The 16,436-nt window shown below is 49.7% G+C and overlaps 1 protein-coding gene across 1 annotated transcript; it reads right to left on the bottom strand.

Annotated features, from left to right (window-relative positions):
• Positions 1 to 13,110: 13,110 nt before the first annotated feature.
• LOC127314468 (U-box domain-containing protein 8) lies at positions 13,111 to 14,768 on the bottom strand. Its single transcript, XM_051344939.2, has one exon. The coding sequence runs from the start codon at positions 14,600 to 14,602 to the stop codon at positions 13,544 to 13,546; it is 1,059 nt and encodes a 352-aa protein (XP_051200899.1). The 5' UTR covers positions 14,603 to 14,768; the 3' UTR covers positions 13,111 to 13,543.
• Positions 14,769 to 16,436: the final 1,668 nt, after the last annotated feature.

The following is a 16,436-nucleotide window of genomic DNA, read 5'->3' as shown; positions in this document are numbered from 1 at the left end:
GAATCGACCGCCGATGATCCTGACGAAATCGGAATTTCGACACGATACGATCCTTCCTTCTCGACGCGAAAGCGAAACCTTCCGAACGTCATCTCCATAGGCTCCGCCAGATACGCATATGCATCCAAACGGGAGGGTGGGTGAGGAACAAAATCGACAGGACCAGCAGCGATCTGTTTACCTCGATCCATTGCGTTGCTTGCAGTTGATGATGTCGAAGATCTTGAACGTGCCATCGAGATCAGATCCTTACGCCTCTAGTTCCCACAGACGGCGCCAATTGACAAGGTATTAACTTGTCAATGCCTATGGATTGTAGGCTAGGGTTTAGTTGGAAGTAGAGGGCAAGTAGATCTCGAAGGTTTCAGCCGAAAAGTACTCGACGATTATGAAAACTAGGGTTTGTAAACAATGATTCGATGCCTTCCTCGTCCCTCGACTCCCCCTTTATATAGGAGGCGGAGCCGAGGGATTCGTGTTGTACAAGTTTACAGTGTCCGGGACGGTTTCTAACTCATCCCGCCAGATTACAAATAACGCTTCCTATTACAATTCTAACTTTCCTTAATAATATCTTGGGCTTCCGAATCTTCTTATTCTTCGGGTAGTGGGCCTTCAATAAACCCCGGGTACTATCTTCGGCAGGCCCATTTGGGATGCCTATGTCACACGGAGCTGACGCGCGGAGGCAACGAGCTGGGGCATTTGCTTGAGTACGCTGAGAAGTGGAATCGAGCGGATGTGTCCGCGGCTACGCGCGGCCTGGGGAAAGACCGGCTTCCGGCGACTGACCCCGCTGGCCCCCGGTGTACTGAGCAGCACTTCATGCGGCTGCGGCGCGCGGTCAAGGAGCTTGACAACACGTGGCACGATGCCACCAACAACGTGGTGGTAAGTTACACCAAAGCCTTTGCAATTTTTCAGCTCATGCCGGTTTCATTCTTTCCAGACTATGTATATCTTCCCAGTCCCCGAGTTTCGGGTTGAGAGCATAGCTCTGAGCGCGAAACTTCCTTAAAAATTCCCAATACCGGCATCCTCTTATAGCCATTTTTATTTGAACAGAGCACGGCGGACGCCCGGAAGCACCTCTTTGAGGAGCTTCTGTGGGAGCACCGGGATCTTGCCGAGGCCCATAGCCACTGCCAAGGTGAGCTCTTCTATCTCTGGCCTCTTTTCACCGGTTGGTTTTTTCTCTTCGTTACTTATAAATTTTTTGCATAACAGCTATCCCGGAAGCCTCCATCGAAGCCCTCAAGACTCAGCTCGCTGCACTCCAAAGTACTCTTTCTTCTCCGGTTAACTTGCTTCTCTACATCCTACCGGTTATCTTTTTGCGAACATGTCTTTTTTCCAGACTCCAGCTGAAAAGGAGCAGCTCATCACTGCGCATCGCGAACTGAAAGAGCAGGCCATGCAAGCTGGGCTCCGGCATGCGCGCGAGCTCGAGGAGGCCCAGGCTGCGGCTGAAGCCAAACTTGCTGAGTCGCTGGAGGAGTATACCAACAACACTGCGGTGCTGCGGGCAGAGCTGGAGGAGGAGAGCAAGGCGCGGAAAGCTGCGGAGCATCGGGTTGATCTTATGACCACTGATCATAGGGAATATGACCGGCTAGTCATGCAGATCGACGCGCTGGCTCTCAGTAAGCCTTTGTCTTGTCCCTTTTTTCGCTTATAAGATTTTTCTTTCTGGTAGCATGTCTGTATTCCTTTTTCCTTCCGGTAGATTATCTTTTCCGGTAACTTATCCTTATCTCTGTTCTTGCCTCTTGTAGAGCTCTTCCCGGACTCCCAGACGCACGCGCTGAAGAAGGTGATGGACGACAGGGTGGCGCGGGAAATGCCCAACCTGGACGTGCCTTGGGACGGGTACGACTATCTGGTTGCACTTTCCGCCCGAGTCCAGCACATGCGCTCCGTGGATCGGCACCTTGCTGATCTTCCGGAGGTCGCCATCCAAATCTTCAAAGCGCTGTGGCCTGGAGAGGCTGTGCCAGCCAACGTCACGCTCACCGCCGATCGGCTAAAGGAGGCAGGGCGCCGGATTCGTGAATGGAAGTGCTCGGCGGCCCGTGCCGGAGCGGATGCTGCATTGCGCATTGCCTGCTCCTGGTACGAGGAGCTCGACCTGGATGCCCTCCATAGTCTTCGTGGCGACGCACCCACTGATATGGATCCGGTCCTTACCGCGAAGCGGCAGGACCGAGCGTACCGGATCGCGGAGTTTGCCTCTACCAGCACTTTTATCCCTCCTCCCTCCGATGTCAAAGATGCACTTTCTGATGAAGAAGAAGACATCGAGGAGGAGGATGATGAAGATGCCGGAGAAGACCAGGTGCCTCCAGAGCATGCTCCGGAAGCCCCTGAGGCCGGTTTCGCTCCTCCTGAAGCTCCCGCAGCTGGCCCTCAGCCTCCGGATGCCTAAACATTTCCTGTGATATATTTGCCTGCCCCTGCTTATCTCAAAAACAATGCTTATCAAATTCTACCCCGGTATGCCGGGGTTTATGATGTAAGATAAAACTTAGCCGTTCTTTTGGCTGTGTTACCATATTATCTGCCGGTATGCTTTACCGGTAGGTTATCAAGTTATGTTTGCATATTATCTTAGCATTTCGCTCGTTGCTTTGCTTTTATCTTGCACTGCAAAGATTCCGGATTTGTTTCCGCATCCAATCCGATGCACACTTGGCTCTGTTGCTTTGGCTCTGCCTACCTCTTTTGGGTGTTTTGGCGTATGAGGCACAAAGTTCTTTTGCCAAGCAAGCACTTTCTTGAACTTAGAAATAACTCGAAATTTTCACAAAAAACCGGTATAACCGGGGTTAGTTAAACCTTTCCGGATTGTTCGTTCCCACTCTCTCTTTTTGTAGTTCACGTGCGTAATTCCTACCGGTTTATCTTGCTTGCCATGAAGCCGGGTTGCGGACAGCAGCAAAGTCGGAGACTCCGGTAGGTTTAGCACGTTACTAAACCGGAAAGAAAAAATGTTCAACAAGCAACCGGTAAACTGAAAAAAATAAACATATTGCATGCAATTTCAGTAGGGGTAGTCCCCGAGATTCATTCGAGGTTCCGACATCTTTTATTCATAGCAAATAAGGTACAAAAAAGAACTTCTTACACCACAACTTCATGAGTAGAAAGGGCCTTATGAGCTATGTTCCACAGACGCTTGGTCTCATCTCCGGATCTGTCCGCCTTTCCTTCTTTCCATTCCTGTGCATCGATTAGGTAATAGGCATCATTGTGGAGAGCTTTGCTCACAATGAAAGGTCCCTCCCATGGGGGTGAAAGCTTATGCCGGCCTTCAGTGCGTTGCACTAGGCGCAACACCAGATCTCCTTCCCGGAAAACCCTCGGGTTAACCTTCCGGCTGTGATAGCGTCTGAGGTTTCGCTGGTAAATGGCTGTTCTTGCCAACGCCAACTCTCTTGCTTCTTCTAGCAAGTCCACATCGTTTTCTCGGGCCTCTTTTACCTCTTGTTCGGTATAGAGTTGCACCCTTGGTGAGTCATGGAGAATGTCGGTTGGTATGACCGCTTCTGCTCTGTAAACCATAAAGAATGGAGTGTATCTGGTAGACCGATTCGGATTCGTTCTTATGCTCCACAATACTGATGGCAGTTCATCAAGCCAACAGCCCGGTGTCTTTTCGAGTGGTTCAATGAGCCTTGGTTTTATACCGGAAAGCACCAGCGCATTTGTTCTTTCCACTTGGCCATTGCCTTGCGGGTGTGCCACTGAGCACAAATCCAACCGGATGTTGTTATCCTCACAGAATCGCTTGAACTCACCTTGGGCAAAGTTTGAGCCATTGTCAGTTATGATGCTATGTGGGTATCCGTACCGCAGGATGACGTCTTTTAGGAATTTCACCGCTGTGTGCCCATCACACTTTGCAATAGGTTTCAGTTCCAGCCACTTGGTGAATTTATCCACCATTACCAAGATGTGGGTCATGTTTCCCCTTCCAGTTTTGAATGGGCCAACCATGTCAAGGCACCAAACAGCAAATGGCCAAGTTAGCGGTATAGTTTTTAAACCGGATGCCGGGGTATGATTTTGCTTGGCGTACCTCTGGCACCCATTGCATTTTCTTACCAAATCTTCAGCATTTTCCAGTGCAGTGGGCCAGTAGAACCCATGCCAGAACACTTTCGCCACCAGCGCCCTTGATGAAGCATGATGCCCACACTCTCCTTGGTGGATCTCCACAAGCATCTCTTTTCCCTCTTTCGGTTCCACACATCTTTGAATGACACCGGTAACACTTCTTTTGTACACCTCGCCATTGATGAAGGTGTATGCTTTGGCTCTCCGCTGGATCCTTCTCGATTCAGTTTCGTCAACCGGCAAGGTGCCGTTGATCAGGAATTCCTTAATAGGTTTAACCCAAGATGGTGCTTCTCTAATCACAAACACCGGCACGTCTATCTCCATACTATCCACCATCATTGCTTCTTCCGGTATAGATTCTGCAGTCCCCGGGTTTACCGGAGCAGTCCTCGAGTGTACCGGTATAGTCCCCGGGTTTCCTTCATCAATATCCATTGGTACCACATGTGATTCCGGTACGAAAATTGATTCCGACTCCGGACTTGGCTTGATCGATGGTACCCTCAAATGAGCCAAGGCTATTCCGGGAGGAATTTCCTGCCTAGATGAGCCCAGCTTGGACGAAGCATCCGCAGCTTCATTTTCAGCCCACGGCACATGGTGAAACTCACATCCTTCGAAGAAGCCGGCAATTTTTTGCACGTGAAACTGGTATAAGGCCATGTTGGCATCTTTTGCATCCCAATCTCCGGAACATTGTTGCACCACCAGATCTGAATCGCCGTAGCAAATGATCCGGTGTGCACCGATTTCTTTTGCGACCTTAAGCCCATGGATCAAAGCCTCATACTCAGCGACATTGTTTGATGCTCTGAAATGCACTTGCAAAACATACCGGAGATGGTCTCCCTTTGGTGAGGTGAGCACTACACCGGCACCCAGACCTTCTTTGAGCTTGGATCCATCGAAGTGCATCTTCCAATATTCTACTTTTTGTTCCGGCGGCTTATATTGCATTTCCGCCCAATCGACCAAGAAATCGGCCAAGGCTTGTGATTTTATGGCATCTCTTCTCTCGTATACCGGCACGTATGGTGACAGCTAAATTGCCCATTTTGCAATCCTGCCGCTAGCATCTTTGTTACCCATGATATCTGAAATGGGTGCCTCACTTACCACTTTCATGGGATGCTCCTAGAAATAATGCTTAAGCTTCGTAGCGCCCATGAACACGCCATAGGTCATTTTCTGGAAGTGGGGGTAATTTTGTTTTGAGAGGGAGAGCACCTTGCTCAAGTAGTATACAGGCCTTAGCGTGTCAAGGTGGGATCCCCATGGGATGTCATTTTGTACTATGTAGTTCAAATTTTGATGTCAAAATTTGTACTAAAAAAGTCAAATTATACTACAAGTGGGACAAAAGTGGGATCCCACCTGACACCCTTAACCGGCCTCTGCACGATTTTTTCTTCCTCCTCTCTTTCCACTACAACCACAACACTCACAACCCGGTTGGTTGCTTCTATGTACAACAACATTGGTTCTCTTTCCAGAGGGGAAGCCAATAATGGTGCGGTGGCTAGCATTGTTTTTAGCTCTTTAAACGCTGCGTCTGCCTGAGGGGTCCAGACGAAAGTATCGGATTTTTTCATCAGAGCATAGAGTGGCAGAGCCTTTTCTCCCAACCTGCTTATGAACCGGCTTAGCGATGCCAAGCTTCCGGTAAACTTCTGCACGTCCTTGAGATCTTGTGGTATAGTCATTCTTTCGATGGCCCGGATTTTTACCGGATTCACCTCAATGCCCCGGCTCGATACAAGAAAACCAAGCAGTTTACCGGCAGGGACACCGAAGGTGCATTTTGCCGGATTGAGTTTCATCCGGAACCTTCTTAAGTCGTCAAAAGTTTGCCGGATGTCGTCGATCAAGGTTTCTTTCACCTTAGTTTTTATCACGACATCGTCCACATAGACTTGCACATTTTTTCCGATTTGATCAAACAAGCATTTTTGCATACAACGCTGGTACGTTGCACCAGCATTGCGCAAACCGAAAGGCATGGTGACATAGCAATAAGCCCCGTGCGGGGTAATGAACGCAGTTTTTATTTGATCTTCCTTTTTTAGGGGAATTTGGTGGAATCCGGAATAAGCATCCAGGAAAGACAACAACTCACACCCAGCAGTGGAATCAATCACTTGATCGATCCGCGGTAGAGGGAAAGGATCTTTTGGGCAAACTTTGTTCAGGTTGGTGTAGTCGATGCACATGCGCCACACCTTTGGAGCTTTTGCTTCAAGGTTCTCTTCTTTCTTCTTTTCGACCAGCACCGGATTGGCTAGCCACTCAGTATGCAGTACTTCCACGATGAAACCGGCAACCAGCAACTTTGTCACTTCTTCTCCAATGATTTTTCTCCTATCCTCAGCAAACCGGCGCAAGGGCTGCCTTACCGGCTTAGCATCCTTCCGGACATTTAAACAGTGCTCAGCCAGCTCCCTCGGAACACCTACCAAGTCATCAGTAGACCAGGCAAAGATATTCTGATTCTCACGGAGGAAGCTGACGAGCGCGCTTTCCTATGCCTCACTTAGGCCGGCACCGATACGAACGGTACGCTCAGGGTAAGCCGGATCCAGCACAATGTCCTTTGTTTCTTTTGTCGGCTTGAATGCCGGTGTGCCCAAGTTTCCACTCATTGCCGCTAAGCTCAACTGTGAGGACTGAGCCAGCGCAACCGCAGTTTGCATCCTCCTTTTTTCCTCTGCAATTACCAGCAATTCTGCCAGGTTTGATCCGGCGGAAGCAGATTCCAGCGAAATCTTGTAGTTTCCCACCACAGTTAAGGGTCCACGAGGTGCCGGCATCTTCATCTTGAGATAGGCCGTATGAGTTGAGGCCATGAAAGCCGCCAATGCCGGCCTCCCCAGCAATGCATGATAAGGACTGTCTAGGTCCACCACTTCAAACAGAATGTTTTCAACCCGGCAGTTGTCACGTCCTCCGAATGACACATCCACCCGGATTTTTCCTACCGGTGCGCAGGACAAGCCCGGAACGATTCCGTGGAATGTTGTGTGAGTTGGCTGCAGCATGTTTTCTGTTATCCCTAGTGTGTGCATGGTGTGCCGGTACATGATATTTATGCTGCTTCCATTGTCTATCAGCACTTTGCTGAACTTGACTCGAGTCGTTGGCCCATGCATGATTGGGTCCACTACAAGAGCATAACCACCCGGATTCAGCATGATCTTGGGGTGATCCTTGAACGACCAGGTGATTTCCTGATCTGACCACAGCATGTATTTGGGAACTGCCGGCATCACTGCGTTCACTTCCATGGAACGACGATGCATGCTTTGCCTGTCGGTTGGCTCAGTAACGAACACAACACAGCATAGGTGTGGGTCCTTGTAAACGTTCTGGCCCAAAGGTGCCGGCGGTGGCAGTTGATTATTACCCTCTTCCACCTGGTGAACTTGCTGGTGCTGCTATACCGGTATGGTATTGGCTCCGGTAAGCGGTGGTGGCGGTGGCAATGGATGCTGATGTAACATGTCATGTGAGGGTGGCAGTACTGTGGAACATCCTTGTGCTTGCGCATCTTTTGCCGCACCTCTCAACATCAAGTGCTTGATCCAAGAACAATCTTTCGTCAAATGGTTTGCCGGCCTCATCGGATTCGGCGTATGAAACCGGCATGGTTGCTCCATTGCTGCTTCCATGGTATATCTCATATGTTCTTGTCAATCCTTTTTCTCTCCCCATTTCTTCTTCTCAACCCATTGTTTTTTAGGACCCGCCCATGGCTGCGATCCGGTTTTTTGCCTCTGGCTCCCGCTAGGGCCGGAATGTTCCTGTACCGCGGCTACCTGCTGCGGACCATATCTTCTATCCGAAAAATCTTCTCTTCTTTTGTTGTGCCGGTTATCCCGGTACTGATCTTGGCGTGGTTGGCTTGTTTGTACCGGTTCGGCTTGTACTGCCGGTTGCATTGGGTCTCCCAACGCATAATTGTCAGCCACCCGCATCATTTCAGCCAATGTGGTTGGCATGTTCCTTTGTAGCCTTTGCCACAGCGGTGACCCTCTCCGGCATCCGTGACAGAACCACGCAATCGCTTGTGCTTCTATCACACCTTCGCACGTATTTCTTGTTGAGTTCCACCGGGTCAGGTAATCCCGATCTGTTTCATTAGGACGCTGCAAGCATAGAGCGAGTTGCTGCGGCCTATTTGGCCTTTTGTAAGTGCTGCTGAAGTTGCTCACAAAAGCTTCCTTAAAGTCCAGCCATCCGTTGATACTTCCCCTTGGCAAATTGTTAAGCCAAATTCTAGCCGGTCCCACTAGGACGGCCCAGCGCCGGTTTCCTCCGCCACCAGCGACGTACAAAGCTGTGACATAATCTGCCAACCAATCTTCCGGCTTAGTCGTGCCATCGTATGTTTTTGTATCTCGAGGCAACTGGAAGTTGCGTACTGGTGGCTCTTCTCCCATGATGCGTGGACCAAAACATTGCGGGCCTGGTGGACCCTCAGCTTCAATTATTTCAGAAAGGTGCACTCTGTCTAGACGGTGCCTCGCATCCCGTTCTGGTAAGCATCTTTCCCCCACACGTTCCCCTAAAGGGTTCCGGTAGGCTCTGGTTCGTTCCACTCCGGAATCTTCTTCATCATATCTTACCGGTACCGTGGCTCTTGCCTGCCGGTACCTTGGTGGTGGTATCTCATTCACATAAGCTGCTCTGGGCGCTCGATAATTTTGCCCGGTTTCATCTCTACCGGCATAAGCGTTTCCATCATAAGCTTCTCCGGCATAGTCATCTCCGGCATAGCCGTGACCTGCCCTTTGATTTTTTCTTCCGGCCTCATATTGCCCGGCTTGTTGTTTTCCGGCAAGAACTGGATCATACACGGTCATCTGCCGCGCATTTCCTTCTTTTTCTCTTCTTCTGTCCGGATGGGGGGACGATGCCTGCCCCTGGGACTTGCTTCCGGCGTTTCTTGCCGAACGCACAGATTTTGATGCCGCAGCTGCTTTGTTTTCTCTAGCAAGCTCAGCATTTTGCTCCTGAATCACATCAAGCAGTTCTCTAAAACGATCTTGCTGCTTTGCTAAAGCATCTCCGCTAAGCGATTCACGTAGCTCCATAGCAGCCCTAGCAGCTTTTATAGTTTTATCCGGGCTACTATACTTAGGTTTCTCTACGATGCTCAAGGATACAGAGGTACTCTTGCCGGTAAGAACTTCCTTACGCAAATCCTGATCTAGATTGCGAGCCTTAAGCCGGTTTTCCGGCACCCTAGCAGCCTGAGCGCTAACTGAAGCAAAGCCATGGGCAGCATTATACTCACGCAGGGTTAGGTTCAGCTCGCGCTGCGCCCGGATGATGTCCGCGCCTCCGGAAAGCAGCTTCTTGCGCGTTGCCTCCAGCTCCGCCTGAGCTGCTGCCGGATCGATGTTCTGCGCGATGGGTGTCGCCAGCACGCTCATCGCCGCTTGAAGTGGTGTCTCCGGTGGTGCGGAAGATGTTCCCGCAGCGCCTGCGTCGCGCTCCAACGGTGGCTTGGCCGGACGGGTCGATGCCGCACGTCCAGCACCTTCTTCCACAGCTTCCTTGCCAGCGCCAACCGCGCCAGCCATCATGACCTCCACGCTGTCGGCGGCGCGGCCAGCACATAGCCACCTTGGCGGATCCGGCGCCACCAGCACCGGCGAGAGGCGCTGGCGCACAGGGACGGTGCCGAAGTAGATGCGGTGGCTGCCGAACTCGATGATGCGGCCGTTCTTGGGGAAGATGCCGCCGTTGGCGAAGCAGCCTGCGTTGTCGTTGATGAAGTCCATGGAGTAAATGCGCTGCACAAGCGCAGACACCGTCCGCTCGCCGACGACGTCAAGGAGACCCGCCCGAATATGAACTCCAGCAAGTGCCACTTCAGGCCCCACGGTGGGCGCCAACTGTCGTCGTGGTGAACAGACAGATCCCATAGGATGACTTAAGTTGGGGCCAAATGGGCGCTAGAGGATTCGGGGGAGGGTTTTTGATTAGATTGGATGAACTTCCGGATGCTTTCCTCAAGAACTTGGCCTAAGCCAGAGGTAGAAGAAGAAAGACACAAGGAAGAACTCTGCTCTAGATCTTTCTCTTCTTAGATCTCAACAGATTACAGGTTTCTGAATAAAAGGTTCCTCCTCTATCTCATTGTACATTTTTCCTGCCCGCGATGGGGTGTGCCCCCTCTCCTTATATAGGGGAGAGGGTGGCTTACAGGGGAAGAAACCCTAGGAAACCCTAATGGCATCTTTAAACAGATAAACTACTTTACAAAGCTACTTTAATCATAGATGACGCCGGTATCTTCTTTAATCAGGGAGGCTGACGTTCCCCGGTTGCTTTCGGCGTCATCTTCCTCTTTGGCGTCAGGGCTTCGTTTAAAGCTACTTTGCTTAGCTCATCCTTGTCCTCTAGCTCTTTGAGAGAATCTTTGACCAGTCTTGCCGACGTGCTACAGTACACATCTTACCGGTACCTGGTGTCTTCTTAGCTCATTCCGGTATACCCCTCTTGGGGATACCGGTATAGATTTAGTTAGCCAAACGTTTAACTTCGCATTCCGGAATAAACATTAAACCGGTATCTTGATGGCTCAAACCATCCGGTTTAGCATGCCTTTGGCATACCGGGGGTCATCCCCCCAACAGTCAGACAAACCTTGTCGTAGTACAACTTGTTGTAGTAGACAAATGGGAAGTTGTCGTGCTAAGGTTCCAGCAACCATCGCCAATGATAACAACCGTAGATCGGAAGATACTGACATGAAACCACACCGGCGAACACAAAAAACGACCGGATCCCTGAAGATCCACCGAACACACGACTCCACGTGCCCTCCGCCGGTGCTAGAGGCACCACCGGAGCGAGGATAGAGTAAGAGGACCTTATTCTAACTTCGGTATTTAGCTGCCGCCCCAATGTCCCGAAGAAAACACTCAAAACAAACTAAACGGATAACTGAAACCTTCCCGCCGGCGAGAGGCTGTTGTCTGCCATGCCTCCAAGAGCACCAGAAGCGGAGCGAACCGATAGCATCGCCGGCGAGAGGGACCAAACCCTAGATGGGTTGTGTCTCTCGTATATCTTCCTTCCCTGTACCGGTTCGCTGTACAGATTGCCAAGATGACCTCAATTTTCGACAGTCATTGACAGTCTGGTGAAAATTCACCATTTCTGATCTGATTAAAGATGGATGTTTGATGATTAGTACAGATAATTTCTATTAGGATAGGTGCCCGGAGTAGTTAACATGGACCACATGTTCATGTGATGCAGCTCATCTGATTCTGTTACCATTGTTATGATTCTTACAGGAGCACTCACCAGGCGTCTGATGACCAGCAGCTTTGCAGAATCAATCAAAATCATGGAAAATAGCTTTACCTTTTGCAAGATTGGTGCTAATGACAAGAGCTTTAACTCCAGTGGTGCCCATACATGTTTGCACAAACTTGGAATGACATAGCAGTGAGGAGACATACATGGATTTGCATCACTCCCCAAACCAGGAAATTAAGTACAGTGCAAATTCGGGAAACAGCTCCCAGTGCTATCTGAAAAATTAGGCAGTGCAACCTAAAAGGGGCAGGTACATTCGGTGAGTGAGTGCATCGCCATCACCATCACCATCACCATCATACATACACCAAAAACTTGCTACAAAAGCAGAGGCTCTCCTGACGAGATCACATCTCACACCTTTCGCTGATTCAATGGTTGTGTGTGAATACCTGACGATAAGTTCTTACACGAAAGTTAGCAAGTAACCCTACCTTGTGTGATTCGGCAGGACCACTTGGACAAACCCGGTCAAAAACATACGCATGAGGCATGACCAAATCGGTTAAGAAAAGAGAGCATGAGCATGGAAAAAATAGCTAACATCACGCAATTGCAGGAGGTGACCCGCTCAAAAGGAGCTCAGATGCAAGGTGGATGATGACTGCAATCTGCATGGCTTAATCCTGTCCACTGAACAAGATCTCGAGCTAGATCTCTGGGCAGCAGGTTTTAGCAATGATGCCAACAGACTTTTGTTGGTTCAGAACAAAACCATGCTTCCAAACGGACATACCAACTACCCCTCTCCGAGGCAACCTTGTGGTCAAGGTCAACCCTTATCTTATGGTTGCGAGGTTCTCACTCACAAATTGTCAGCATCAAGGCCACATCACTACTACTGAATAATCCACTTAACTATTGCATGGAGTTCTAGGAAAGCCCAGTCAATGCATGGAAATTCTGAATCAAGTTTATGACATTGTGTAAAGCGAGTTGGAAGCAAATAAGAAAACGTTTGCGTAAGCCATTAATCACTTACAGTGACTTCATCGGCATCGAATCTTAACGAGACCCACTTATGTGCTTCGTCAACAACCAATGAGACAAATGTGGGTTTCATACTTAATTTGATGTGGAAATTGTCAGCTTGTGGACGTAGCGGAAAGTTAGACCATCTAGAAAATCAACATGTCCTTGTCCAACAAAATTATAATCAAAGTTGCACACTTCTTTAAGGACTAGAGTGACACAAGTAAATCTCGAGAGAATCACATGGCTTGGTCCTAACATCTGCCAATGGCCTAATCGTCGCCCATATTAGTAAAGCACTTGGACAGTTTATTCACTACTGTTATACAACTTCATACAATCTCTAAAGCAGAATTTAGCCAATCTCAGGTCTTACCAAGATGAAACAGCCGCACAATCTACCGTTTAATCTGAATGTTCAGGATGATGCAAGCCATAAAGAGTCATCCACGAGCTCAATGTCGGATATCTATTGGATATATTATATAGAGAACATTATGCTCATGCTGATTATTTTAGTTCGTACGTGGAAAAATTGGGACAATCAATGGGGTTTAAGCTAACAACTTGATAAAAAAAGTATTGCAACAAAGTCAAATGTGAACAAGCAAACGTACGATGAAGTAAGTACAAAGGTAGCACGCCCTTGTGAAAATCTCACCAAGCAACAATTCAGAGTCTTAATACTTTGAAGAAATGAAAATTTCCAATTGATTTCTTATGTCACATCACAAGGGGGATGATAGGCAGATACACACAATCCAATCCTCCTCATACCAAAATATGGCACACAAAATAGAGAAAAAGAGGATGATTTGCAATGGAGCTACTTGAGAGCACATGATCACTTGATCGGATGGATCATACTTGTGACATTTTGGACTAGACGATTTGGAACTCGGACTCAGCCCCTTCATGAACCATGTTGTTTTATGAACACAAACTAATTCTGCTTATTGTTTTTTCCCTTCTTTTCTGACTCTGCTACAACATGAAAAGAGAAGAAGAAGAAAAAAAATCACCTTTGCTGTTTCTACCTTTGTACACCATAAGGCCAATACGGATTCGAAGAGGCGCCGAATCGAAATTCTGATAAATCTGATCCTTGGATGTCTCATTGCTAAGCTTTCTCGAGCGTCCGGACTAATTCCACCGCGTTCTTGGCAATCTTGCAGTTGTCGTCGTTCACCAGAGCCTCGCAGAGCTGGAAAGCCCCGAGCTTTACCGCTTCCATTGCCAGCTCGTCGCTCTCGGAGCAAATCCAGTTGAGGACGAGCAAGGCCTGGTCGATTGCGCGGGCGTTGCCGCTGCCGGCGACGCTGCAGAGCACGGGCACGATGTCGGGGATCCTGGACAGGTCGTGGCGGGCCTCGCGGTTCTTGGCGAGGAGGCCGAGCACCTCGACGGCGCGGGCGGAGCCGGCGGCGGCGAGCTGGACGAGCGCGGGCGCCGCGCCGGCGCGCACCGCGCGGCGGCGGTTCTCCGGCAGCTTGCAGAGCTCGTAGAGCGTGGTGGCGGCCTCGCGGCGCTCCCGCGCGCCGCCGCGCCGGAGCAGCCTGGCCAGCGCCGGGATGGCGGACGGGTACGCGCCGATGGTGCACTTGTTGACGCCCACGGTGGCGAGGCTGGTGAGCGCCGTGGCGGCGTGGGCGGCGGCGGCGCCGCCGCCGGAGACCGCGGCGCAGAGCGCGTCGACGGCGCCGTCCGCCACGAGCCCCACGCGCGCGTCGTCGCCGTCGAGGCTGAGGTACACGAGCGCCTTGGCGGCCGCCTCGTCGCCGGCCGCCGCGTGCTGGAGGAGCGCGGACACCGCGCCGGACTCCAGCACCTCCCTCCGCCCGGCGGCGCCGGACTTGGCGAGCCGGAGTAGACCCAGGACGGAGGATGGCGAGGTCGGCGCCGGTCCCTGGCACTCCCCCGGCCGGAGCTTCTCGGAGGACACGGCCGCCGGCGAGACGGCCGCTATGAGGCGGCGCAGCGCGTGGTTGGGGATGAGCGGCGGGGACGGGGGGAGGGGGAGGTTGGTGACGGGGCAGGTGAGGTGGCCGCCGTCGAGCCAGCGCTGGATGCTGCGGCGGTCGAAGGTGTGGCCGGAGGGGAGGATGACGGGGTCCGTCATGAGCTCGAGCGAGATGGGGCAGAGGAAGTCGTCCGGCCACGACGCCTGCTCCATGGCCATGGGCGGCGCTCTTGGCGTGGGCTTGGAGGATTTGCGGCGCCCGCGGAGGGAGGAGGAACGGAAAGCGTGTGGGACTGTGGAAGAAGAAGAAGAGGAGGTGGTGGTGGAAGGCGGCCGTATTGGGGAAAGTCCACTTCCGGTGGACGGAAACGGGATGATGTGGAGTGGAGACACCACCCGGTGAGCTTAACCACTCTCGCCGCCGCTCCGCCTCATCGTACGTGCGCCACTCCAAAATTTTAGCACAAGATCCTGATGTGGCATCGTGATCGCTACCCGTGCGTTACTCAACGTCTTGTAATCATGTATTGTAATAAAAATCATTTATATTGTGCACACTGTATATCCATTGCTCGTATAATTGGTACTAGATACTGTATTTACTAACTACTATACGGGTATCCATCGCATTTGTAATCCTGCATGTGCAATGCTCCTATAATTGGCAGATATTCACTTACTACTACCTCGAATACTTGTAATGGTTTTTCACTTGCATCCTCTAGTCCTTTCACTACTACATTATCTCCAAAATAGATCTTGATAGTACACATTTTTATTTGTGAGTCAACTATTGGTCATTTAGCTGAGTGTATATATTTTCTACTAGTCATTACTTGGAACTCTTTTATGTAGTATACTCCTGGAAGATACGGTTAGCACAGTGTATCTACGAATCAGTTAATGCCGTATCGTTCTTCATTGTGGATTTGCTTCACATGTGAAAATATACTCTTAATGTTTGGAGATAGGATGAACGTCACCAACAATTAATCCCCTTAATGTTTGGAGATATAACACATTTATTCTGTTCTTGCGTATTATTAATGTTCAGTTCTCACGAGACAAGCGCTACTGTGTTACCACTGTGTCATGCTGATTGCAGCCGCTGCATGCATATGTTTCGCATGACACTGGCGTTAAATATATAGTTGATGTGTGGGGGCAAAGATGGAGACGCGATAACCTACAAGAACCATATCCAATCAGTCACGGGAGTATTAGCTTGACATGTCTCTAGAATATTGTGTGTGCATATTGTCACGAGCAATGTTCAAGGGAGCACGCAAGAAGAAATCAAGGAAATCAAACGTTGCACTATGCATTTTGTTTATCTCTTGCGTGGGAAGTTTGACCAACTCTAGTTAGTTAATCGCCTCGCATGATCATTATTTTTCAGATGCATGCTCGATCGCCCATATATTTCATTCACTGAATAATTGGTCAATATCTAATATTATGTTTCTATGAAATTATTTGCGTCGATAATTAGTAACCATGTTATTTAGATATCTTCAAATCTGTGTAGATTTACGATTTTTGTCTGAAACAACCATTTTGTAATTTACTATGCGAGAATTGTAATTCCTCTTTCCCAAACTGTAAGTCATACTTTTTACGCATGGTCACTGATATACACGACTATGACCATTACTATATACTAAATCATACAGATTGTAAATATATAAATGGTACAGTTGTATTCATCTTACGAATCTCTTTCATTTCATGTATATTTACACAAAACTTTCATGCACCTGCCCGACAATTGCAAGGGAGCTCGCCATGGACGGTGTGGATTGACTACCACTGGCATCTGGCTAGGGGGCGGAATCGTTGCTGTCGAGCCTGAATTAACAAAGGGCGGGTGCCTCCGACCTCCATTGTTGATGGTTCGAGTTAAGTGAAAATCTAGATATGCAGATGTTGCATACGAACGATGTTCCAACACATTGGAAGTGTACCAAACGGTGGCATAGTTTTTCACGTTTAGGTAAAACCGGATTGAAATTTGGTGCATACGATTATTGGTTTTTGCTACATGTTCACATGG

This window comes from Lolium perenne, chromosome 7, assembly GCF_019359855.2.
Source record: "Lolium perenne isolate Kyuss_39 chromosome 7, Kyuss_2.0, whole genome shotgun sequence".
Classification (NCBI taxonomy): Eukaryota; Viridiplantae; Streptophyta; class Magnoliopsida; order Poales; family Poaceae; genus Lolium; species Lolium perenne.
Note: the sequence above shows the minus strand (reverse complement) of the source record. Positions and strands in the feature narration are given on the sequence as shown.